This window comes from Rhinatrema bivittatum, chromosome 14 (genome assembly GCF_901001135.1).
Source record: "Rhinatrema bivittatum chromosome 14, aRhiBiv1.1, whole genome shotgun sequence".
Lineage (NCBI taxonomy): Eukaryota > Metazoa > Chordata > Amphibia > Gymnophiona > Rhinatrematidae > Rhinatrema > Rhinatrema bivittatum.
Window position 1 is genome coordinate 58,192,420 of NC_042628.1, and position 27,154 is coordinate 58,219,573.

A 27,154-nucleotide genomic window follows, 5' to 3' on the forward strand; every position below is an offset into this window, starting at 1 on the left:
AGAAGTTTAAGAGAGCAATCAGATGGAGTACAGGAAGAGTGAGAAGGAGTGATTGATAGAGGGGAACTTCATCACCGCTAATTTATTTTGGTCATCCCCTGGGCATACTTGGGAACTCTCCGGATTTGTCCTGGAGACTCCGGAATTCTGAAGGAAATGCCAGGTCTCCGGGCCAACACCCGATAACTCCGGGTGCCCTGCTGCAGAAGGCTGGAAGGAAAAGGGTCTGGAGCAACGCAGGCTCAAGGAAGGAGGAGCGTCAGTACCTGTGCCTCAGGAAAATGGTGTGAAAAGCGAGATGAACAGGCGCGCTGCCCTCCCCTGCAGGAAACAAGAAACTACAGATGCAGGAGGAGGAGCAACAACCTTGGGCCGCACTGCAGGAGGAGGAGGAAGTGGAGCACATGTCCTGCGGGCCTGGGGAAAGAAGAGGCTCCTGTGGCTAATAAGAATCGAGGTGAGAAGAGAGAATGAGAGTGCATATGTGTGTGGAAGAGGGAGAGAAGTAAATGAGTTGTATGTGTGTGAGTATATTCATTTATGGGCGTATGTGGAAAAGGGAGAGGAGTGAGTGTGCATGTATATGTATGGAAGAGGAAGAAGAGTGAGTTTGTGTTTGTGGAAAACAGGAGTGAGTGCATGTATGTGTGTGGAAGGAGAGAAGTGAGTGTGTATGTGTTTGGAAGAGAGTGAGTGTGTGGGTGTAAAAGGGAGAGGAGTGAGTGCATGTGTATCTGAGTGCTTGTATGTGTGTGGAACAAGGAGAGAAGTGAGCGTGCATATGTGTGTGGACAAGGGAGAGAAATGAATGAGTATGTGAGAATGAGCATGTATGTGAGTGAGTGAACATGTGAGTGTGCTAATGTGTGAGAGAGAAAATTTGTGCATATGCTGCTATCGCCTCCCTCCCCCCCTTCCCCGACCCTCGACAATCTCAAGGTGAAAGGAAATCAAAAGTTCTCAGGTATGCCTCTGGGGTCATATGAATTTTCAAGTTCCAAAATGGGGTCACTTTGGATAAATGTTTGGGAAGCCCTGGTACATGCACAGATTCTGCACACCTCTCCCTCCCGCACCTCCTGTGGCTGCGTCAGCTGCCTGAGACAAAGAACAATCAGCTTATTGGAGGACTGATGCCAGAGTCATGTATACCAGGTTCTGATTGGCTGTGTGCAGCCAACATAATTCAGACACTGTCCTAGGGCCATGCAAGCAGCTTAGACTGGACATTACAGTGTCCAGTTATCTCTAACTGGACATTGTACAGTTACCTTGAAAACTGGACAGTCCAGTCCCAAACTGGGCAATTAACCACCCTAAGGAGAGGGGGTGAGTCTGCATCACACAGAGCAAAGAACAGCAACTCTGCTGCCTAATCCAACCCCTTTCCTCCTCATTCACCCTCCCCTCTTGTTCCGCAAGAATGGGAGGACTGGTGGTTGATCCTGAAGCAGATATTGCAGCTCAAAAACAGACACAAAGGGTTCGAATTAGAACAACTTTCAAACTTGTGCAAATTCATCCTCCTTTAATATCTGTAGTAGTAGTGGGGATTCGTTGCTGGAGACTAACTTAGTTTAGTATTAAACATTTCTGCGGATTTTATGAATCTGACTTGAGATGAGCAGGTTATATCCTGGAATAGCACGCTGAAAAATGCTGACAATCAAGTAGCTCCAATTTTTTACTGCGTGCCTAGAATGGATAATTGTTCCTTATGGTATCATTCAGGCTCATGACTCTTGAAACAACAAAACCAGTCTATGTGAAAGCAGTGGCAGAGAGGCAAGTCTGACTTGTTGAAAAGTAGCACTTGATAATACCTTATTTCAGAAAAGCTACAGTGAAGCAGAAAATAGATCCCGACTACTTTTAAACTGGTTTCACAGGTTGCTTCTAACCATACTAGAATAGTTTTTCATCTGGTTTACCCTCAACAGAGGACTTTGCCTCTGTTTTTGACAAAATGCAGGGCAGAATTTTCTACTAACGCTTAAGGGTCCCTTGTAGAAGTAAATGGTGAAGCTCCAGCAAACTAAACCATTCAATCCAATAACTGTCATGGGTCTTCAATTGGTCTTGAAACAGATGAATTTAACTACTTCTTTGTTTGATCCCATGTTTTTAATATACTCAGGTCTGGATCTTTCTCCATATTATCCTGGGTTATTAATTCAAGTTTGGAGCAAAGGTATATTCCGGAAATCCTAAAAACTACAGTAACTTGTCCAGTACTGAAAAAAAAGATGATCTTGATTGTACTATCCCAACAAATAGTAGGCCTATTTGTAATCTTCCAATTTTATCTAAGGTTACAGAGAAAGTAGTTTTAGATCAATTTTTAGACTTTCTTGAGAAGATTTTTTTTGTATCTCAGCCTAGGCAGTCTGGTTTTAGGAAAGGATATAGCTCTAAGTTGGCATTAACTGCTCTTCTAAAAGTGGTTAGATTGAATTAGACAAAGATAAGGATGAAGTTCAAGGAATGGTCTTAATCGTCGAATGAAACGCGGAAAAAAAAAGTGTTACACTACACTTGAAATGTGATAGGAAAAATAAGGCTTGAATTAATTTTAACTTCAAGAATAATAAACAGATCTTTAAGAGGAATAGGAGACTTGGCCATGAAGGGATGTGAAAGTTTACAATTATCCTTCTTCCTAGAAATCCACATGGTGTCTGATTTCTTGGGGCTAACTTTTAACTTGACAAGAGAAAGCCAATCTGTGATTTCTGTCAAGCAATCATTGAATTTGTTTAATGAATCAGCACAACTAGAGTCTAAATAAGCAATAATCTGATTGTCATCTGCATTAAAAAAAACAAAACCTGGCAGTTTAGAAGAGAGTATTGATCCTTGTGGAACTCCGCAGGTTAAATGACATGGTTGAGAGAGTTTTGAATCCAAGTTACCTGATATTTTTTATCTTTTAAAAAAGAAGTAAACCTTAAAGCTAAGCTACCTGATATTTTTTATCTTTTAAAAAAAGAAGTAAATCTTAAAGCTAAGCTACCCCAAACTTTAAAAAGTAGTTGATGATCAATAGTGTCAAAAGCTGAGCTCATTTTGAAAAGAATAATAAGAACAAGACTTGAACACATTAATGGGGCAACTAGTCACCATTAGCACTAATCATAGTCAGCCACTGTGAGCCTTCTAGATTAACATAAACCACCTGGATTATTGTAACATTCTTTACGAGGGCTTGTTTTATGGCATCTGTTGTTAATGCTGTTGGAAAGAGAATATGACCGTGTAATTCCATTATTACAGGACCTCCACTAGCTTCCAATTATTTTGGGAATAAGATTTACGATCTTATGCCTTATGTTCAGGGATCTCCTTCTTAGCTTGCAAATTTTCATTTACCTAGCAATTTGTTATGTTCTTCACAACAAGAGTTATTAAGACTTCCTTCCCCTACAGAGATCAGGTTAGAAGGAAGCCATGAGTCAAGTTTTTCCTATCAGGCACCTCTTCTTTGGGGCTCTTTACTGCTAGGCATTTGCCTTGAAAAATAATATTTTCAATTTAGGAATCACATCAAAGCCTGGTTATTTACTCAAATATTTTACTCATAGTCTGTTTTAGTTGTTGTAAGCTGTTTCATTATTTTTAATAATGGTATTTATAGTTATTTATTGTATTTGCTTTACTATTTATTTATTTATTTATTTATTTATTTATGTGGGGGTTTTTTTTATACCGAAGTATTAGTGTTGGCCTTCACTCCGGTTTACATTTAGAAACAAGTCAATACATTAAAACATGGGTGCAACTTTAACAGGGAGCAAACATAAGAACTTTGGGATAACAATATAAAATAATATATTAATACTATGACAGGTAAAATTATAATGCTATAAATGATGTGAGACACATTGTTCATATGAGGGTGTTAGTTGTAGGAGATTCGGAGGGTGAAGCTGAGGGTGTTTTGACAGAGTTCAGTGTTTAGTAGAGCGGCCGGGGGTAATGGTGATAAATGGGTGGGAGGTAGAGAGCGGAGGTGACAGCCAGGGTTCACCCGTCTTTCTGCTGGGGTCTCTGTGGGAATAATGACTAGGTTTGCCACCTTCTCTTAAATGCTGTGCTTACATTTTATTGTATTTGGATTTTATAATTATAGTACATCACCTTGATTTCTAAATTAGAAAGGTGATTAAGTAAATAAATAAACTTAACTAAACTAATCCATTACTCATAGCACTCAACGCTAGTGCAGTCTGGTTGCCCATTGTTGACTGATTAATGCTAGTGGGGACTGGCTCACAGTGTTTTGACTAGTTGCCCATGATGGACTACGGCTGCCAGTGGTACTATAACTGAATCACTTTGAACCCCTTCCAGAAGCAAGCATAGGTCCACATACATGATCAACAATATCAGAAAACATATACAGCCAGGGTTTACCCGTCTTCCTGCTGGGGTCTCTGTGGGAATAATGACTAGGTTTGCCACCTTACCACAGGTAAATTGAACAGGCTAGCCCAGTTCCGGTTTCACCCTATTGCATACTTGGGTTCGCAGTTATGATATTCCTATTGATTTTCCTAAGAAAATCAGAGTTACAAATTCATGCATGCAATAAGGCAAAACCAGGACTGGATCAACCCATTTGGTAGTAAATCTAGTTATAAGTCTAAAGCAGGAATTCCCCTGCTAGCAATTCTATGACTCAGTCTGAAGGAGGAAGGATGGATACAATCCTAGCATTTATCACAGCTCAATAAGTAGCTTGTACAAGATAATACTCTCTTCCGATGGTACTGAATGGCATCCCCCTTTCTTCAGAGAAAGACCAAGTTTCATCTGCCAAAATTCAGTTTTCATGTGCAGGCCTGCCTTACCCAAGAGAATCTTATCTCAGTTTAATACCACGGAATTCTGAATAACGCAAGCAATAATTAAAGTAAGCATGGGAGGGAGGCTTCCTTACTCCTGGCATGCTTGCTGTAGTTTCTGGGAAGGATTCAGTTTGGGCTTGGTTAATGCCTTGAATTAAATTTAGAATCCTGATCGTGACACTGCAGTCTCCTCGCTGGAAAGGTGCTTGGAAGATAGCCAGATTTCTTAAATTTTGGGAACTGAAATAAAGAACTCAAATCCTGAAGCAAAGAGCTCAGTCTCCCAAAAGTGGTAATTTAAAGTCTTAGGAACTCGCCTTCCCAGACGGTTACCAGGAATAAAAAGATGCATTCCTAAACAGATTAAGCAGAGCATTGTGGAATAAGAGACACAGATTCTGTGATTAAGGGTGGGGAAATATTTAAACTTGCCTAGGTGCAAAGTTGCACCCATGGACCTTTTACCTGATTTTCAAAGAGAAAGAATGCATAGACTTTACCTTTGAAAATTTGCCTATGGGTACAAAGTACCTGCAGGCTTTGCACCCACTTTTGGTGCAGGTGAAATTTTGATGGAAAATAACATGATCCAGTCCCATTTCATTTTAGCTGGATTGAGGGGGCAAGATTTTCAGACTGTCCAAGTCATCTGGCTAAATAGCTTTGAAAATGACTCTTCCCCGGAATAGACTCTGAAGAATTCAGAGTCTCCAGGGAATCAGGGCTCAGGGAAGTAACAGACCAGGCATTGAATGTCTGTTTTTCCCTCTGCTGTAACACTTGTTTGAGACTAGGGAGAGGGTCATAGGATGGGTGAGACCAGTTGCAGGTACAGAGGGGTTCTCAGAATAACAAGGTCACAACATAGTTGTATTTTCACTCAATTATTTTTTATTCTGGAATTAGCCATTTAGTCACAGAATAAGTTTAACTTTTATTTTACCTTTCCTTGTGCTTTCTTGCAAAGATTGAAGGGTAACTAACAGATAAAACTGGAGCAGAAGCTAAACTGAATCATTTTCAGCCATTTTCACCACAATCTGCTTGCTTTGCAGAAGAGTCATTACCGATCCCTCAAACTTTAATCTTTCTGGGTTCATGAACCATACATTTTGGGTTTTTTTATTTTTTAGTTTATAACTATGATGGACAATTATCATAGACAGAGCATGCGGACCCCAAACTGAGCTCTCTCCACTACTATAACTTCATTGGTTTCACACCCACTGCTCCCATGCTGAGTCCTCCCTAGTAATACAGCCTCATGGGTTCCACACCCACCATCCCCAGGCTGAGTCCTCCCCAGTACTACAGTCTCATGGGTCCCACATTCAATGATCCAGACCGAGCTCTCAGTACTACAAGCTCATGGGTTCCCCATCTTACTGTCCCTAAGCTGATCTCTCCTCAGGCACAGCTAGTAGAAGTTTAGTATCTGCATTATTCTGGTGCCTCATTTTTCTTTCCTTATTTTTATCTTCTCCATGATTCATTTCTCCATAAGACTCCCAACGAGAGCAAATGTTACATTGAAAACATAGTTTCAAAAATTCAAGATCAAACCATGAATTGCTGTCATAGACCAGGCACAGCAGAATACTAGATGATGAGTTAGATTTATTTTTCATCTTTTCAGCTTGTTTCTCCTTTATTTAGGTTTTTTCTGTATTCCTTTTTCTTTGTTGTCTTTCTCCTTTCTTTCTTTGTTCCTGCACCTCTTTTGCTCTCTTCACTCAGTTTTACTTTTTCTCGTCTTCCCTCATTCTTTTTCTTTGTTGCAGTATATGTGAATATTTATTAAGCTTCCTTTTTTCTGTCACACCCCCTCTCCCACAGGCAAGGAAGTTTTCATGAAGACATGATATCTCGCCTTTGGCTATGCAGTAGCAGTAGTCCTCTCAGCTAGCCGTTACTGTCATTTCTGCCAGTCTGTCAATGGAAGTGTCTCTCCTTCTTCTGTGGCTCTGTTCGGAGTAGGCTGTCTCATCTAGGAGGGAACGTACGAAGACAGCATAGATAGACTGCTTCACCTTCTTCTGGAAGTCTAGGCCCATGAAGAAATAGAGGAAAGGGTTTACACAACTGTTAAGGTAAGCCAAGGAAGAAGAAAGAGGACTCCCTATGGTCATGGCTAGACCTTTCACATTCATAAGCTTGAGGAGGAGGAAGATATGATAGGGTGTCCAACATAGGAAGAATGTCAAGATGATGGCTAAGATTACTTTGAATGGCTTCTTAGACTTAACAATGTTCTTTTGCTTTAGTTTGATAGCTATGATTATGTAGCATGTGAGAATGATCAGGAATGGAATCAGAAAGCCAAAAATAAATCGGTAAAGAAATATCGCCTGCTTATTGAGCTCCTTGTCCTGTGAGAGTTCGATGGAAAGCGTGATTGAACATTTGGTTTTGTTTTTGGAATCCAGTGCCACACCACGGAAGATATAGAAAGGCAGACTGGCCATGACAGCCAATACCCAGGAGAAAGCACCAAGCACCCAAGCCAGCCTTGGTTTTCGATGGTTTTTGGACCAGACTGGAAGGACCACCGAGGTGCAGCGATCCAAGCTGATGAAGACCAAGAGAAAAATGCTGCCAAACATATTGAAGTATTTTATGAAACTGTTGGCCTTGCACAAGAAGTCACCAAATGGCCAGTAGGAGAAGAAGGCATTCTTTACCAGGGGAATAGAGCGGGTGAAGGAGAAAAGGAAGTCCGCTATGGCCAGATTGAGGAACCATATACAGTTGACTGTCTTGCGTATCCTGAAACCAGTGATCCAGATAACCAGTCCATTTCCAAGCACTCCCAGGACAAATACAACACTGTAGAAGAAGACTTGGGTATAATCCATGATCTTCTCTATATCAATAGTGCCTTCTTCCTTGGATTTTTTCATGCTATTGATCATTAGGGTTATGTTGGAATCCATGAGTTCTGTATTACCAAGGTAAAAACAGAAAATGTTAATGAATTCTTTCCTCTCACTTAACATATGGGATGCTGATACTGCCCAGCGAGCCAAGTTTTTTTGATAAAATAATTTATGTATTGGATAAATATTGAGAAAAATAATTAGCTAAGAAATATATCTGTCTCTCACACTCGTATCTAGATATAGTAAAAGATAAATATGGTCTGAGTTATCCAGCTTTTGCCTCAATAGTAACAATAGTGTATATTGGTTACTGAGATTTTTGTACAAGCACCATCAACATAGTAATGGATAAAAGTGATATAATACATTTTTCATATGGAAAAAAACGGGGCCGGCTCTTCCATTAGGTGAATATGCAGTCACTTAGAGCAGGATTTCCCAACTCTCTTCTGAAGGTATACCTATCCTGTTAGGTTTTCAGGATAGCCACTATGAATATGCATGATATAGATTTGCATATACTGTGTCTTCAATGTATGCAAATCTATCTCATGTATATTGATTGCAGATATCTTGAAAACCCGACCGGATAGGTGTTGTCTGCAAGAGAGGGTTGGGAACACTGGCCTAGAGTGCCAAACTTTGGAGGGTGGCAAAATCCGAGAAACTTCTGGGTGCCACCCATCCACTTTTAAGGAATGTCCAGTACTTCTGGGTGTACCTTGTTGTTCATCAACAGTGACAGCTAAGCGGAAGTGCTTCTGCTATCTCTATCTTCCCAGATCTCTCTCCTCTTTTGATTGGATGGGGGCTGTCAAGACATACTCCCATTTACTGCTCATTTCATTACCAGGTCAGGCCTTAGACGGCTAGCTATTGCAGCCACTGCTCCTGCTGTTTCTCTCGCTTTCTCCTCATGTATCAACTGGTAGGTAAATTGGGAGGAGTGGAGAGGATGCAAGGCTGAAGATTCGCCTAGGGTGCCTGATATCCTTCCACCAGCCCTGGAAGCCTTGATATATCTGAATGCTGATTGCTAATTTTGAATACATAAAGCAGAGTTGCTTACCTGTAACAGGTGTTCTCTGAGGATACCAGAATGTCAGTCCTCACACATGAATTACATCACCTGATGGAGCCCAGCATGGAAAGCGCATGTCAAAGTTTGAGGATTAAAATAATAAAATAAAATAAGAGCAAAACTCACAAAATGGAAACTCAACTCTGAGGGTAGTGAACAGGCTTCATGAGGAATGACATCCTGCTATCCTCAGTTAAGCAACTCTGCTTTCTCCAAGGACAAGCAGGATGGCAGTCCTCACACATGGTGAATCCATAGCTACAGGTTGCTCCCCAACATAAAAGGCACCAAAAAAACAAGTACCAATGGGCACAACAAGAACAACAATGTTTTGTTGGTAACAGGAGGGGGGCAGCCTGAACAGAAATAATGTGCCCTAGGAGGGAACAGAGTTGGGTTCTACACCTCAGACAAGTTCCGAATGATAGATTGGCCAAACCTGCTGTCGTGTCAGCCATCCCTATCCAGACAGTCATGAGATATGAGTGAGTGGATGGAACTCCATGTCTCAGCTCTGCAGATCTCCTCCATGGGGACTGCTTACAAGTAGGCCACTGATGCTGCCACGGTTCAAACTGAGTGAGCCTTGACATGGCCCCCAAAATGCAATCCAGAAGGCAGTACAATCTATTAGCCAATTGGAAAGTGCCTTCTTGGCAACGACGATCCCCAACTTGTTCTGATCAAAAGAAACAAAAAGTTGAGTGGCTGTCTATGGGAATCTGTCTGCTCCAAATTTATTTATTTATTATTTATTTATTTATTTATTTAAGAGTTTTTTATATACCGGGGCACGTTAAAAACATCACCCCGGTTCACAGTGTAACGTAACGTAGCAACGGGCTTTACAATAATTTAGAGTAGATAAACATAGGTAACGTAGCAACAGGCTTTACAATAATTTAGAGTAGATAAACATAGGTAAACATTATTTAGATTTACAGCTATTCACAAGGTGTCAGGTCTTTAACTATTCACAAAGGTGTCAGGTATATGGTATTGGAGGGGGGAAGGAGGATGGGGGTATTTATATACCGGCAACTAGAAGTCTAAGGCTCTTTTGCAATCCAGACTATATAGGGCTTGTTCGTCTTGGTGCAAAAAAATGTTGGTAGGATCATGGACTTGTTAACATGGAAGTCTGATACCACCTTAGGTAGGAAATTAGGGTGTGTACGGAGGACCACCCTATCGTGAAAAAAATTAATGTAAGGTGGATAAGTCAGTAAGGCCTGGAGCTCACTGATCCTGCTTGCTGAAGTGACTGTCACCAAAAATATGACCTTCCAAATCAGGTACTTCAGATCACAGGAGCACAGTGGCTCGAAAGGAACTTTAATCAGTTGAGCTAAAACCACACTGAGGTCCCAGGACACAGTGGGAAGCTTTAGGAGAGGCTTCAACTGAAGCAGACCTTGCATGAACTGTACAACTATAGGATGTACAGAGATGGGCTTACCCTCTACAACATGGTGATATGTGCCAATCACACTCAGGTGAACCCTAACAGACTTAGTCTTGAGATCAGTCTCCAAAAGGTAGTTAAATAGATTTTGTGGAGTGCAGAAAAAATGATTTAGGGTCTTTTGCTCACAGTACATGGAAAACCTCCTCCACTTCAGTGAATAGGACTTTCTAGTGGAAGGCTTTCTGGAAGCTACAAGCACCTGAGACATATTCTCCAAGAGACTGAATGGTTGTAGAATCAACCTCTCAATATCCAGGCTGTGAGGGGCAGGGACTGGAGGTTGGTATGCCACCACCTGCCTTGATCGTAGGTGATAAAATCTGGAGAATACCCCAGTCTGATCAGTTTCCTATTCGATATCTCCTGAAGGCGTGGAAATCAGATTGGCCTCGGCCAATGAGCAGCTATGAGAATCATAGTCCCTTTGTCCCTGTAAAGCTTCAACAAAGTCTTCACTACCAGTGAAGTTGGAGGATGTGCATACAGGAGACCTGTATCCCAATAGTGGGTAAAGACAGCTAAGGCTGGACTGACATATGCAGTCTGAAGAACTTTTCTGTTCCAAGGAGTAGTAAACAGATCTACCTCTGGGCTTCCCCACAGGTGGAAGATCCAATTCACTACCCCTAGGTCCTGAGACCATTTGTGATGTTGAAAGAAGTGACTCAGTCCATCCACAATTGCATTCTGTGTACCTGCCAGATACATGGCTCTGAGCACTAGAGATGTGAATCGTGTGATCGATAGTCTTAACGATCGATTTTGGCTGGGGGGGAGGGAATCGGATCGACGCGGTTTTGTTTTTTTAAATATCGTGTAAATCGTAAATTGGGGGAGGGCAGGAAAACCGGCACACTAAAACAACCCTAAAACCCACCCCGACCCTTTAAAATAAATCCCCCACCCTCCCGAACCCCCCCAAAATGTCTTAAATTACCTGGGGTCCAGTGGGGGGGTCCCGGTGTGATCTTCCACTCTCGGGCCATGGGTGCATTGATAGAAATGGCGCCGGCGCTATTTTGGTTCCTGTCCCCCGACGTCACGAGCGTAGGAGATCGCTCCCGGACCCCCGCTGGACCCCCAGGGACTTTTGGCCAGCTTGGGGGGGCCTCCTGACCCCCACAAGACTTGCCAAAAGTCCAGCGGGGGTCCGGGAATGACCTCCTGCACTCGAATCGTGTTGCCGTACGGCCGGCGCCATTTTGCAAAATGGCGCCGGCCATATGGCCATTTTGCAATACGGCAACACGATTCGAGTGCAGGAGGTCCCCCCCCTGCTGGACTTTTGGCAAGTCTTGTGGGGGTCAGGAGGCCCCCCCCAAGCTGGCCAAAAGTCCCTGGGGGTCCAGCGGGGGTCCGGGAGCGATCTCCTACGCTCGTGACGTCGGGGGACAGGAACCAAAATGGCGCCGGCGCCATTTCTATCAACGCACCCGTGGCCCGAGAGTGGAAGATCACACTGGGACCCCCCCACTGGACCCCAGGTAATTTAAGACATTTTGGGGGGGTTCGGGAGGGTGGGGGATTTATTTTAAAGGGTCGGGGTGGGTTTTAGGGTTGTTTTAGTGTGCCGGCTTTCCCGCCCTCCCCCTTCCCCCGATTTACGATTTTTGACGATAAATCAGGGGAATTCCTATTATATATCACCTCTAATGATTTTTGATGATTTAAAATATATCGGACGATATTTTAAATCGTCAAAAAACGATTCACATCCCTACTGAGCACCATCCTGTGGGAGAGGGCCCATAACCATATCTGGAATGCTTCCTAACACAGGAGGTACGATCCCAAAGCTCCCTGCTTGTTGACATATCTCATTGCTTCTTGGTTGTCAGTCTGCATCAGCACAATTCTGTTTGATTGCTGATCTCTGAAAGCCCATACGTGATTGCCCGGAGCTTCAGGAAATTGATTTGACACAGTCATTCCTGGACAGACCATAGACCCTGGGTGCAGAGCCCCCCAGTCCATGGGGGGTTGCATCCGTCTTTAGCACAATTTGGACCCGAGAACTTTGGAAGGAAACCCCCCATTCCAGATAGGAATTAACTCGCCATAGGACAAGGAATCCTGGAGGGATGGGTTGATGCAGATGTAGTCCCATAGATCCTGTGTAGCTTGTCGCTACTGGGACCTTAGGGTCTGTTGGGCTCTTTACATGTTCAAACGTGTCAAGGGAGTAACATATACTGAATAGACCATGTGGCCCAACAGTCTCAAAATGTGCCATGCTGAAACTTGCTGGCTCGCTTGAATCTGCTGCAATGGCCATCAGATTGATGGCCTGTTGCTGGGGCAGGAAGGTCTTGGCCTTAGCCGTATCTAGCAGGGCTCCAGTGAAGTTCAGTTTCAGTGATGGGCTGAGATGTGACTTGAGGTAGTTGATGATGAACCCTATTGAGTCTAGCACCCAGTTAGGCGAGCACATGGCCTCCATGGCTCCTGCCCAATAGGTACTTTTGAATAGCTAATCATCCAGATAAGGGAAAACATGGACTCTCAACCTACGAAGTTGCGCTGCCAGCACAGATAAGCATTTCATGAAGATACGTGCGGCTGATGCTAACCCAAACAGCAGGATTTCTCCTGCTACTCAGCCTTATCCTATCTTCATGATGTCTCCCTAGAAGCAGAGGCCCTCAGTGAGCCTCATCACTAGACTTGTCAAGCTACTCCTCACTGCCCTTGCCACCCAAGTCCCAGCACTATGAAGCTGTTGCCTTTTCAGAAGCTTCTTGTCTTTTCATGGTGTCACTTCTGTCTCTGTGAGCTAACTCTTGTTCTTGCCTTGGCTTATGCCTTGCTTTGTGGTCTATGGGCCTTCGGTCTTGCCATTTCTTGAGGCCCTTGGGCTTATCTTGCCTTGTTTTCTGTCTTGAGGCTGTCTGGCCTATTGTCTCTTGTATCCTGCCCTGAGGCCTTTGGGACTATTCTGCCTGTTCTAAGCTTTGCTGCCTTCAGACTTCTATGTTCTTTGTTCAGTGTTTCCCTTACCTGCCTTGTCTAAGTCCTGCCTTAGTCTGTGTTGTTGGTCTTGGCCTGTCTGTTCCTGTATTCTGTCCAGTCCTGCCTGTACCAGAGTTGTGTCCTTGCCTTGTCTCACCCTTGTCTTGTGAAGTTCCATGTTCTGCTTAGGATCCATCTTTGCCTTGTCCTGCCTGCCAAGCCTTGTCTCCATTCTGCCGTATCCTGCTGGCCAAGTCAGCCTGCCTTGTCCAAGCCTTGTCTATCCAGCCTCGCCATGTCTAGTCATGTCCTGTCTGTGTGAACTCACCACTGTGATGTACTGCTGCTACAGAGACCTACTGGCCCCAAGAACCCAAGGGTTCAACCTGCAAGGGAGGAAGCTGTCTAGGTGAAAGACCAGCCCTTGTCTTGTCCTGGGTCCTGCCTTGTAGTACCATGCTGCTTCCCTGGTGGATTTCCAGGATTCCGAGGCCTGTAACACTAGTTCTGGAAATGCTGTTTTCTCACCACATTTTGGAGATATTTCTGGTAACCAGGGAAGATCTCAATGTGAGGGTACACATCCTTTAGATCGAGGGAACATAGCCAGTCCCCTTTTTTGTAAGAAACCTCTTTTTTTTAGAAACCTATTCAAGGCCCTTGAGTCTAGGATGGGACAGAGTCCTCCTGTTTTCTTTGGAATCAGGAAGTATCAGGAATAGAATCCCCACCCTCTTTGCCCTAGTGGAACAGACTTGACCGCTTTGGCTGTTAAGAGGAGGAGAAGTATCTCCTGATATGCTACCGGTCCCCAAAAAGGACTCGGGGAAACAATTTGGTGGGGTAATCAATAGATTTAATTTGTATCCTCTGTGGATGACAGCCAGAACCCCCTGGCCTGAGGTTAAATTGGGCCACCAGTTCATGAAGAACTGCAGCCTCCCCCTGACTAAACTCCATCATCCCGGGTATGGCAGACGTGGATGTGCTCCATGCAATTCAGTCAAACCCCCATCCCCAGAGTTGACTGAGGTGCTGGTTGGGGCTTTGGGGCCCTCTGTTGTCTGGGATGGCTATGAGGGACCTGCTGCTGCTATTGACGGGGCCAAGGAGGAGAAGGATAGCATCTCCCTGGGCAGAAGAAAGACCTCCTCTGACCAGATCTTGGAGTTTCAGATCATCAGCGAGTCATGCCTGCATTTCCTGATGAAGATCTGAAGCCCACAGCCATGCGAGCCTACAGATGCTGATCCTTGCGGCAGAGACACTCAATGTCATTTTGAAAACATCGTAGGTCAACCGGACTCCATGTTTTCCATACTTCAGACCCTTATGCACCAGTGACTGAAGGGTGTCCTGCTGCTGTTGAGGCAGCTGCTTGGCCACCTCCTGTACCTGCTTTAGGATGTCCCACTCATAGTGGCCCATGTAGAGCTGGTCAGCTGCTATGTAGGTGATGAGCATAGCACCCTGAAATACTTTCTTTTCAAGAGCATCCATGGCCCTCTGATCCTTTCCCGGGGGTGCCAAGGAATGGGTCACTGTGAGCTTGGCCTTCTTGGGATTGAATTCAACCACCAGCTGACAATGAATCCGACAGCCTTCTGGATGAGATAAATCATGTCCACTTTCCCGTTAATGGGAGGAACTGAGTGGGAGTGTTCCCACATCCTCAGCAGTAACTCCACAAGGATCTAGTGTACTGGGACTGCCACAATCTCCTTGGGAGGCTCCAAGTACTGGAGGATATTTAGCATCTTGTGCCAAGTATCCTCTTCAGTCTGCAGCTGAAATGGATGGCCTTCACCATCACCCTGACAAATCTTGTGAAGGAGAGGTCTTCCAGAGGAGACTTCCTTCTAGTCAGGAGGAAATGGTTCTGAGGGAGACCATCTGATGCATCGTCAGAAACATCAGAGGAATCGTCCTCCCAGAGGTCATAAGTGCCTTTGTCCTCACTATCATATGTAGGGGATGGGACCCTGGGTGTCTGGCCTTCAGCCAACAATATAGGAGCCAACTCAACCAGCAGTGGGAGCTCTGACTCCTGTGTCACCTGTTTCACTGTGGGAATTTCTATCTCTGAGGAACCGTGGATCAACACCGGACTGGTCGAGGGCATGACCAATGACCCGCTGGGTGTCGATGCTGCCCCGGGTACTGTCTGTATTGGTAAAAAGCCAATGAGCACGTGCAGGGATTCTAGCAGCAACATGATGAGAGTAATGTTGGCCTCAGTGCCGTTGGTAGCCCAATGCTGAGGACCTGCACCACCTTCCCACTGCCATATATGCACATCCCTCTCCAGTTCCTCCTCAAAGAGTGCTGATACCAGCTGGGATCCAGGAGGTGTGATGATCCTCATTGTAACCGAGAGGAGGAGCAGTGCTGGGCATCGAGACTGGTGGAGACCAGGGTGCATCCTGGGTATCAATGGAGGACTGGCATTCCTCACCACAAGGACACTTTGGTGGCAGAAGCTGGTTTATCCCCTTACCTGGAATCGTGCATCAATGGGAACTGATACCGATACTTTTTTGGCTTACCTTGATGTTCGAATTGGTCCTTCCCCGGTGCCCAGGCTGAAGAGAATGAACCTGATTATCTTCGACCAGGGGGAGGCAGATGATGACACATCTCCGAAATCCCTGGCAGCCAATGACACCAATGGAACCGATGGCCCCACCAATGTTATTGGCTTAGTGTCCATTGGTGCGGCTCTGAGGTCCCTCAGTGCCATTGCTTCCAATGCCATTGTCGATGGACTAGTCTTCTCTGGCCTGAAAAGTCATTCCAACTTATCGAGCCGGATCGTACATCCCATGGAGATTATCCTGGTGCACTTGCTGCAACCCCGGACATTATGTGATGCCCCCAGGCAGAGGACACATCTATCATAGGGGCCCATGATAGACATAGTCCTTGTGCACTGAGGGCACCACTTAAACCAGTACGTGAACATGTCGTCACAAAACAAAATGGATGTGATATTGAAATCGATGGTGGTGGCACTTGATGACCCGCATGTTGCGGTCCCGACCGCCCCTCTCCTGATCGGGCTCAGGCCCGCCTACCTCCGCTCCGGCAGCCGCGGAATTCCGCCCAGCCCAGGTCCCGGGAGGCCCTCCGTCCGCGCGGTTCCCACGTGGCGGACGCCATTGCAGGCCTGTTCTCTTCCGGCCTCGCGCACGCGCGAATAGGCTGCTCTTGTGTGTCCAGGTCCCGGAAGCCCGGCTCCGCCTCCTCGGCTGACATCACACTCTGCTCCCGATATAACCGACGTTCAGCCGTTCACTAAACGCCTTGCAACGAGGTTCCTAGCTGACTAGTTGCTTCCTGTTTGCGTTTCCTGTTGACTCCCTGATACCTGCCTTGACTCCGGTTTGCTTCTGACTTCGCTACAGCCTGTCGCCTGCCTTGACTCCGGTTTGCTTCTGACTTTGCTACAGCCTGCCGCCTGCCTTGACTCCGGTTTGCTTCTGACTTCGTTTCAGCCTGCTGCCTGCCTTGACTCCGGTTTGCTTCTGACTTCACTACAGCCTGCCGCCTGCCTTGACTCCGATTTGCTTCTGACTTCGCTACAGCCTGCCGCCTGCCTTGACTCCGGTTTGCTTCTGACTTCGCTACAGCCTGCCGCCTGCCTTGACTCCGGTTTGCTTCTGACTTCGCTACAGCCTGCCGCCTGCCTTGACTCCGGTTTGCTTCTGACTTCGCTTCAGCCTGCCGCCTGCCCTGACCCGAGTTGCCACGGACTTCTTTACCACTGCCTGCCTGCTCTGGCCCCGAGTGTTTCCCTCTGGGCCAGCTTCCTGACCCGGCCTGTCTCTCTGACTCTCTGGCAAACCTCTAGCCGGCTCAGCTCCTAGTGGGCCTCCTGCCTTCCCTACGCACTAGCTCTTCAGGACATTCTCAGCAGTGCCCAAGTCCCAAGGGCCTGGGTCCCTACGGGCTCCTCCCGGGGGGACCCCAGGCTCCGGGTGAAACCTTGCCAGATCATGCCTCCGCCTTCCGGCCTGCCCTGTGGTCACCGGTAGGCCGGCCCAAGGGTCCACCATCTACCCTCACAGCAGTCTAGCCGTAACAGTTTGCAAGGCCATGGACTCGGCGGAGGCTCCCGGTCTACAGGCCATCCCTGGGATGGCACAACGCCTCCAACAACAACAGCATTGCATCGACACCCTTGCTGCCACCGTGGAACAGCTGGTCAGCCGCCTGGAGGCTTCCCCACTGGACCCGCCTCCAGCTCCGCCCCTTGCTTCCATCCCCAGCTCCGCGTCGGTAACCCAGTTGCCTGCACCGACTCGCTATGCCGGGGATATCAAGACATGCCGAGGCTTCTTGAACCAGTGCTATGTCCGCTTCACTCTCTTGCCAGGACAGTTCCCCTCGGACGCAGTCAAAGTAGCTTACATATTCTCGCTGCTGGATGGCAAAGCACTCGACTGGGCTTCTCCAATGTGGGAGCGTCAAGATCCCTTGCTACAGAACCTTCAGGAGTTCGTTCTCAACTTCCGCTTAGCTTTCGACGACCCTGCACGCCAAACTACGGCACCTCAAGCAAGGGGTGCGCTCAGTGGCGGACTATACTATAGACTTTTGCACCCTCGCCATGGAGGTCGGTTGGCGGGACAACTGCCTTAGGGGGATCTTCCTGGAAGGTCTAGCTAGCCATATCAAGGATGAGCTAGCAGGTCGAGATCTCCCGGATGACCTCAATGACTTAATTGATATCGCCGGAAGGGTGGACCGTCGTCTACAGCAACGAGACAAGGAGACACGCTCCTATCGAAAGGCTCCACCGGTTCCCCAGAGTACCACCCGGCCCTCAGCACCCAAGATACCACCCGCTTCTGCCGCCCCCGGAGAGCCTATGCAGTTGGGCAGATCCCCACTGACCACGGAAGAAAGGAGGAGACGCCGTTCGCAGGGCCTTTGCCTCTACTGTGGCGGCAAGGGGCACTTCCTCGCCAACTGCTCGGAGCATCCGGGAAACGACCGTGCCTAGGTTACCCTGAGGAGCTACTCCTAGGCTTTGCGGGCTCAGCTCCTCAATGCACCATACCAGTGACTCTTAAATACCCTGGAGGGGAACTCCAGACTTGTGCCTTCATCGACTCTGGGGCCGAGGGCAACTTCATAGTAGCGGACCTGGTAAACCAGCTATCGCTCCCCACGCGGCCCAAGGTTCCTCCACTGCGTATCTCTTCCATCCGAGGTACGTTGCTCCCTGGGACCATCTCCTGCTGCACAGGTCCCTTGACCCTTCAGACCGGACTGCTCCATTCTGAAGAGATCTCCCTGCTGATTCTGGAGCGGGCAGTGCATCCTCTGGTCCTTGGACTACCGTGGCTGCAGCGTCACTCCCCGGTAATTCAATGGGACACCCTCCAGCTGACCCAGTGGAGTCCCTTCTGCTTCGCACACTGCCTGCAGGTCCCGCGTCCTCTGCCGCCGCTCCAGCTTTGCTCATCTCTTCTCTTACCGGAGCCGTATCAAGCCTTCGCCAACGTGTTCTCCAAGGAGATGGCAGAGATTCTCCCTCATAACCGGCCTTTCGACTGCCCTATTGACTTATTGCCTGGTACCACACCCCCTTGAGGCCGGGTTTATCCGCTGTCCCTGCCAGAGACTACTGCCATGTCCCAGTACGTTACAGAGAACCTTGCCAAGGGCTTCATTCGCCCTTCTCGTTCCCCCACTGGAGCCGGCTTCTTTTTTGTGGCAAAGAAGGACGGCTCACTCCGCCCCTGTATAGACTATCGAGGCTTGAACGCCATTACCAAGAGGGATTGCTACCCCCTTCCGCTGATCCCTGAACTTTTGGACCACCTCCAGGGGTCCCAAGTATTTACTAAGCTAGACCTTCGGGGGGCCTACAACCTCATCCGTATACGTCCTGGAGATGAATGGAAGACGGCCTTCAATACCAGGGACGGGCATTACGAGTACTTGGTAATGCTCTTCAGACTCTGCAACGCCCCGGCCGTCTTCCAGAACCTCATGAACGAGGTTTTACGCGAGATGCTACACTCTCACGTCATCGAGTACTTTGATGACATGCTAATCTTTTCAAAAGACCTGGAATCTCACCGCCAGCACGTCAGGCAAGTCCTCCAAGCTCTAAGGGATAACCGCCTCTATGCCAAGTTAGAAAAGTGCGTCTTTGAGGCGGAGTCCTTGCCCTTTCTGGGGTACATCATCTCGTCCACTGGCTTCCGGATGGACCCCGAGAAGGTCTCGGCCATAACCAAATGGCCCCAGCCCCTGGGTCTCAAGGCTCTTCAAAGATTCCTGGGATTTGCTAACTTCTATAGACATTTCATTCCTCGCTACTCCCATTGGGTCGCTCCCCTCACTGCCCTAACCAGAAAGGGAGCCGACGCCAAGAGCTGGCCCGACGCCGCCGTCAAGGCATTCTCCGATTTGAAAGAGGCATTCTTGGCCGACACCTGTCTCCGCCACCCGGACCCGGCGAGACCCTTCATCGTCGAAGTCGATGCCTCCAGCGTGGCCATTGGGGCGGTCCTCAGCCAACACTACGCTTCAGGCCAATTACTACCCTGCTCGTATTTCTCCAAGAAATTCTCCCCAGCCAAAGCGAATTACTCCATTGGGGATAAGAAACTTTTAGCAATCAAACTCGCCTTCGAGGAATGGAGGCAGTGGCTCGAGGGAGCTAAACACCCAGTCACCGTATACACTGACCACAAGAACTTGGAGTTTCTGTCCCAAGCCCAGCGGCTAAACCCCCGTCAGGCCCGGTGGTCTATGTTCTTCAGCCGCTTCGATTTCACACTGCAATACCGCCCTGCAGCAAAGAACCTTCGGGCCGATGCCCTGTCGCGGACCTCCATGTCTGAAGAGGACCTTGAGCCTCCCCAATACATTCAGGACCCCAGCAAGGTCCGTCTATCAGCCCTGACGGTCCTTTCTCAAGGTAGAACCGTGGTCCCCCGACGAGACCGACTAAAGACCCTGCGCTGGGCCCACGACTCCCTTACTGGAGGCCACGCCGGGCAGGAGCGAACACTGGAACTCCTCAACCGGTTCTACTGGTGGCCCAACATTCGGCAGGACGTCCGCATCTACGTAAGCTCTTGTCCCACCTGTGCCCGACAAAAACCCAGTCCTGGTCCTCCGTGTGGCCTTCTGCAGCCTCTCCCGGTTCCCACAGAACCTTGGACCCACCTCGCTACAGACTTTATGGTCGACCTACCGCTGTCACACGGGAAGACGGTAATCTGGGTCACCGTCGACCGATTCTCCAAAATGGCGCACTTTGTGCCGCTGCCCAAGCTGCCATCCGCACCCGAACTGGCCCTTCTTTTCGCCCAACACATATTCCGGATTCATGGCCTTCCCCAGGATATCGTTTCTGACCGAGGGCCGCAGTTCACCGCGCGGTACTGGAGGGCTCTCTGCAAATGCTTTAAGGTTCAGCTCAGCTTCTCCACTGCTTTCCACCCTCAGAGCAATGGTCAATCCGAAAGGATGAATCACTCCCTAAAGACCTTCCTGCGTGCCTTCATCAATGAAAGGCAGGACAACTGGACTGAGCTCCTACCCTGTGCCGAGTTTGCCTATAATAACCAGTATCATGCCGCCACCGGACGCTCACCCTTCCAGCTGGTATATGGGAAGCAGCTTAAACCTCCGCTCCCCATTTCCACGCCTAGTGTTTCCCCGGCCGCTCAGCTGACGGCTCAGCAACTGCAGATACTTTGGCAAACAACCCAGGACAAGTTGGCTGTCTCTGCCTCCTCCGCCAAGTGAGCAGCTGATCGCCACCGACGCCCGGCACCCATGTATCAGCCTGGAGACCGGGTCTGGCTCAGTACGAAGAACATCCATCTGAGGCTTCCCTCTAGGAGATTTGCGCCCAAGTTCTGTGGACCCTTCCGGGTTGCCGAAAGGGTGGGGCTCGTTTCCTACCGATTGAGGTTGCCATCCTCGCTACGGATCCACGACGTCTTCCACGTCTCCCTGCTAAAGCCTCTGGTCCTCTCCTGCTACCACCGCAAGCCTCCGGACTCTTCCGCTACTCCCATAGCTGATGATCCAACGTACCAGGTATGCGAAGTACTAGACGTACGATTCTACAACCGAAGATGGGAGTACCTCCTAGCCTGGGAGGGTTGCGGAGACGAGGACAACCCCTGGGAGCCAAGCCATAACATCCTGGACAAGTCCCTCCTTCAGCAGTTTCATCTTGACCACCCTGAGAAACCCGGCCCTCTGAAGAGGGGCCGTAAAGGGGGGGGGTACAGTTGCGGTCCCGACCGCCCCTCTCCTGATCGGGCTCAGGCCCGCCTACCTCCGCTCTGGCAGCCGCAGAATTCTGTCCAGCCCAGGTCCCGGGAGGCCTTCCGTCCACGTGGTTCCCACGTGGCGGACGCCATTGCAGGCCTGTTCTCCTCCGGCCTCGTGCGCGTGCGAAGAGGCTCCTCTTGTGCGTCCAGCTCCCGGAAGCCCGGCTCCGCCTCCTCGGCTGACGTCACGTTCTGCTCCCGATATAACCGGCGTTCAGTCGTTCACTAAACGCCTTGCAACGAGGTTCCTAGCTGACTAGTTGCTTCCTGTTTGCGTTTCCTGTTGACTCCCTGATACCTGCCTTGACTCCGGTTTGCTTCTGACTTCGCTACAGCCCGCCGCCTGCCCTGACCCGGGTTGCCACGGACTTCTTTACCACTGCCCGCCTGCTCTGGCCCCGAGTGTTTCCCTCTGGGCCAGCTTCCTGACCCGGCCTGTCTCTCTGACTCTCTGGCAAACCTCTAGCCGGCTCAGCTCCTAGTGGGCCTCCTGCCTTCCCTACGCACTAGCTCTTCAGGACATTCTCAGCAGTGCCCAAGTCCCAAGGGCCTGGGTCCCTACGGGATCCTCCCGGGGGGACCCCAGGCTCCAGGTGAAACCTTGCCAGATCGTGCCTCTGCCTCCCGGCCTGCCCTGTGGTCACCGGTAGGCCGGCCCAAGGGTCCACCATCTACCCTCACAGCAGTCTAGCCGTAACACCGCAGGCACCAAGCACATCACTCCCTGGGAATATCTGCAAAATAAATAGGGATGTGAATCGTTTTTTGACGATTTAAAATATCGTCCGATATATTTTAAATCGTCAAAAATCATTAGAGGCGATATACAATAGGAATTCCCCCGATTTATCGTCAAAAATCATAAATCGGGGGAAAGGGGAGGGGAAGGGGGAGGGGAAGGGGGAGGGCGGGAAAACCGGCACACTAAAACAACCCTAAAACCCACCCCGACCCTTTAAAATAAATCCCCCACCCTCCCGAACCCCCCCAAAGTCTTAAATTACCTGGGGTCCAGTGGGGGGGTCCCGGTGTGATCTTTCACTCTCGGGCCACAGGTGCGTTAATAGAAATGGCGCCGGCGTTACCTTTGCCCTGTCATATGGCCGTATTGCCGTATTACAAAATGGCGCCAGCCATACGGCCATATGGCCGGCGCCATTTTGCAATTCGGCAATACGGCCATACGGCCGGCGCCATTTTGCAATACGGCAACTAGTGCAAGAGGTCGCTCCCGGACCCCCGCTGGACTTTTGGCAAGTCTTGTGGGGGTCAGGAGGCCCCCCCAAGCTGGCCAAAAGTCCCTGGGGGTCCAGCGGGGGTCCGGGAGCGATCTCCTGCGCTCGTGACGTCGGGGGACAGGAACCAAAATGGCGCCGGCGCTATTTCTATTAACGCACCCGTGGCCCGAGAGTGGAAGATCACACCGGGACCCCCCCACTGGACCCCAGGTAATTTAAGACATTTTGGGGGGGTTCGGGAGGGTGGGGGATTTATTTTAAAGGGTCGGGGTGGGTTTTAGGGTTGTTTTATTGTGCTGGTTTTCCCGCCCTCCCCCGATTTACGATTTACACGATTTAAAAAAAACCAAACAAAACCGCGACGATCCGATTCCCCCCCCCCCCCCAGCCAAAATCGATCGTTAAGACGATCGATCACACGATTCACATCTGTAAAAATAAAACTTACCCAAAAATGTTGATAAACCTAGCTAAAGACAATAAGGGGAGAATCAAGAGGGGACTCCTTGTTGACCACGCGATTTCGCCAAAAAATTACAAAGAAAAGCAACTTTAGCAAAGTTTTCAGAGAGGCTCCAAAATTGCTGCGAACATGAGGCTTTGCGGAAAAGAAGATACTGAGGGGACCCCACGAGGATGCACGGTATAATGCATGCTTGAGCATGCTCAGAGGCTCAGTCAAAGTTCTAGAAATTTGACATATGTTTTCCATGCTGGGCTCATCAGATGATATCACCCATGTGGGAGGACTGCCATCCTGCTTGTTCTTGGAAAACATGCAAAACACTGAGACAGACTTTGTAGGTTCAATGTGACTGATATAGATCTGGAATTCAATGAGAATGTCCTGCTGGTAAATTATATCTGATAAAATAATAAAAAAATAGTCTGTAACAAAAACAAACAAATATATTTTGCTGCATGGAAAATTTGTTCTAACCAGAGAGTTGTATGTGCAAATTATTCTTAGCATAGTTTTTAGTTGTTAAAAGCTTCTGTGTTCACCGTGTGCCCCTACTTCCTTTGGCAGGGGGATTCATTGCCAGAAACTGCCTGCCCCCAGAGTGCACCCTTACATCAGCAGTGAAAGAAAAAAGCTCGTGGGGTGGGGGAAAGAGGTTTAGATGTGTAACAGGAAGTTTATGCTGATAAAGAACTTCAGCAATAAATATTATCATCTACCAGCTCTGTTTCTTTCTAATTTGTTTATGCACAAATTTTTGCACAGAAATAGAATTAGCAAATTAAATCTTTGTAAGCTCATCTATTTCAATTCCTGGCTTGTCAGGCTTATGCCAGAAAGGTGACATAATGGAAACTGATCCCCTTCATTTAACCTTGAAATATCTTTTAGCCTCACAAAAATTCCACCTACACCCGACTACCTCTGTTGGCTTTCTGTTGACCTGCATGACACTCCTTAAATACACCAGTGAAACAGGCATGGTGGGCAAAGGAATTTCCCTCCCCAAAGAGCTTCCGGTGTAAGTAGAAAGAAAGGGCAGACATACAAGAGATAGGAAGGTGAGGGCAGTTGCAGGAATGGTAGCATTAAAATGAGGGAACTCCTCTCTCCTACCCCAGGCAGTTTGGAATTAAGGTTTAGGGTATGGTAGCCCGAGAAAGTCTGGTTATGATTGAGCTGCACACCCAAAGGTGCAGGAGGCAATGACTAGCACTCAACAAAGCAAAAGAGCTCTTCTAAGGGTGGATTTTAAACCTGTTCTGGGAACAGCTCCTAAAATCCCATCTGAAATGCCAAAGAGCCTACCTTAGCTTTACAGCTGGAGAAAGGCAGCATTATGGGTGGGCTAGTGTGGTGATGCCTTTCTACTTCCATGGCTTCTGGCCATCTATTATCATTAAACTCAGTGGAGGGAAAAAGAGTTCTGCAATGTGGTTATCTAATTGCCATCTTTACAGCGAGGCTTTGAGTTCCTCTGATCTCAATTAGCCCGATGGGATGAAAAGAGCAGGGCAGAGATTCCTGGCTAAGCGCCCTCCATTCCAATCCGAGATATGAGGACAGCAAAGGTTTTAATGAAATACTGTACAAATGGACTACTAGGAATCGAAAATCGGCTACCTTCCTTTTTCTCTCCAGAGGTGACTGCATATATGTATTCCTAAAACATAATTGTGAAGTGCATTCTCTGAAAGGAGCTAGAAATAGCAATAGTGTGCAGTCTGGTGTGACAGATCATGCAGGAGCTGGTGAGGGGAAAAGAGAGGAGATAAAGCTTCATTCCCACTCTCAATCTTGCACATCCCTAGCAAACTTTTCTTTTGGACATGCAGGTAATAGTTATGACTCTTTGACGCATTTACAAAGTCACAGAGGACTCCCCGTTTTAGGTGTGACAGTGATAAAATTGAGAGCAGTTACCTGGCAGGGTCTTCTGATGGGTCTGTACGGGGCAGCTCTTCCGTGCAGAGAAGAAGGCAGATCAGACTCAGCTGCTCCTTTTCAAAACCTGGGTCTCATCCAAGAGAAGATTAGACACTGTCAGCAGAGGCAAGAAGAGGAAGAGAAGGCACTTGATTTCTCTGAATCTGAAATTGTTGTGGGCTCCTCCCATGGTTTATGTAGAGATCACTGCCAGTGCCAATAGAAGGCTGTGAGCCATTCCACAGCAGAAACTATGTATTAGGAACAGTAAGGGGAACGGGCATTTTATCCTTCCGATAAAGTTACTCAGTGTATCCTGTGTATCAGGGATGGTGAGGGAAGCAGACTTTTTATCCTTCATTTAAGGATAACTTTTATAACTTTTGTAACTTTTATATCAGGGACAATGATGGCAACAGATATTTTATCCTTCATTTATTTATTTATTTATTCAAGAATTTGTATGCTGCCAATCCATGGCTCTCGGCAGCTCACAGAAAAACATAAATAAAACAGAACAAAAAAAGGCAGAAATAACAAACGGGCCGATACAGTAAACCCCGCTCTCCCGGCACATGCACAGACCACTCTCCTGTGCGCGTGATTCAGTAACTTAATTTATTTAAATTAGGGCCCGCGGTAAAAAGAGGCGCTAGGGACACTAGCGCGTCCCTAGCACCTCTTTTTTGATGGAAGCGGCGGCTGTCAGCGAGTTTGACAGCCGATGCTCAATTTTGCTGGTGTCGGTTCTCAAATCCGCTGACGGCCACGGGTTCGGAAACCGGACGCCGGCAAAATAGATCGTCCGGTTTTCAACCCACGAGCCACGGGCCCATTTAAAATTTTTTTTTTATTTTTAACTTTTTTTTAACTTTTGGGGCCTCCGACTTAATATCGCCATGATATTAAGTCGGAGGGTGCATAGAAAAGCAGTTTTTATTGCTTTTCTGTGCACTTTCCTGGCGCCGGCAGAAATTAATGCCTACCTTTGGGTAGGCGCTAATTTCTTAAAGTAAAATGTGCGGCTTGGCTGCACATTTTACTTACTGTATTGCGCGGGAATGACTAATAGGGCCATCAACATGCATTTGCATGTTGCAGGCGCTATTAGTCTCGGGGGGGGTTGGATGTGCGTTTTTGATGCGCTAGCTTTACTGTATCGGCCTGAAAGGCAAAAAAAAGCCCCTAGTGTCCCTAGTGCCTCCTTGCTAACGAGAACCTGATCGGCATCGGCCATCCGCCAATTAGGAAAACCGACACAGAGTTTATCAGTGTCGGTTTTCCTAAATGCCTCACAGTTTTGTTTTTCCTCCTACTCAACGATATTAAGTAGGAGGCAGCACGGAAAGGCAGTTTTTTCTGCTTTTCTGTGCTAGTTTTAAGAGTGCTCAGCTATTAACACTTGCTCCAGGTGGGTGTTAATTTCTGATCACTAAGAGGCAGATTTTATTAATTTGCGCGAGCTCGTACTTTTGTTCGCTCACCAGGCGCGAACAAAAGTACGCTGGATTTTATAAGATATGCGCGTAGCCACGCGTATCTTATAAAATCCGGGGTCGGCGCGTGCTGCCTGATCCCACCGAGGCCGCTCCGAAATCGGAGCGGCCTCGGAGGGAACTTTCTTTCCACCACCCCGCACCTTCCCCTCCCTTCCCCTACCTAACCCACCCCCCCGGCCCTATCTAACCCCCCCCCTACCTTTTGTTGGCAGATTTACGCCTGCTGAAAGCAGATGTAAATCTGCGCGCGCCAGCGGGCTGCTGGCGCGCCATCACCCGACCCAGGGGCTGGTCCGGAGGCCTCGACCACGCCCCCAGGCCGGCGCCACGCCCCTGGTCCCACCCCGAACCGCCCCCCTGGCCCCAGACACGCCCCCGGACACGCCCCCTCCCTCGCCTTTTTACGAAGCCCCGGGACTTACGTGCGTCCTGGGGCTGTGCGCGCGCCGGCGGATTTACGTGCGCAGGGCATTTAAAATCCGGCCCTAAATGTGC

The 27,154-nt window shown here is 48.2% G+C and overlaps 1 protein-coding gene and 1 long non-coding RNA gene across 2 annotated transcripts; one reads left to right on the forward strand and one right to left on the reverse strand.

Annotated features, from left to right (window-relative positions):
- LOC115076130 lies at positions 1–7,414 on the forward strand. The gene is made up of 3 exons (XR_003852690.1): positions 1–457; positions 6,684–6,937; positions 7,274–7,414. It is a non-coding gene; the product is annotated as an uncharacterized LOC115076130 (long non-coding RNA).
- Positions 6,710–25,280, reverse strand: LOC115076129 (chemokine-like receptor 1). The gene is made up of 2 exons (XM_029577257.1): positions 25,158–25,280; positions 6,710–7,785 (listed from the first exon to the last, which is right to left on the reverse strand). Exon 2 carries the CDS (start codon positions 7,778–7,780, stop codon positions 6,746–6,748), a length of 1,035 nt encoding a protein of 344 aa, XP_029433117.1. The 5' UTR covers positions 7,781–7,785; positions 25,158–25,280; the 3' UTR covers positions 6,710–6,745.
- Between the last annotated feature and the right edge of the window lie 1,874 nt (positions 25,281–27,154).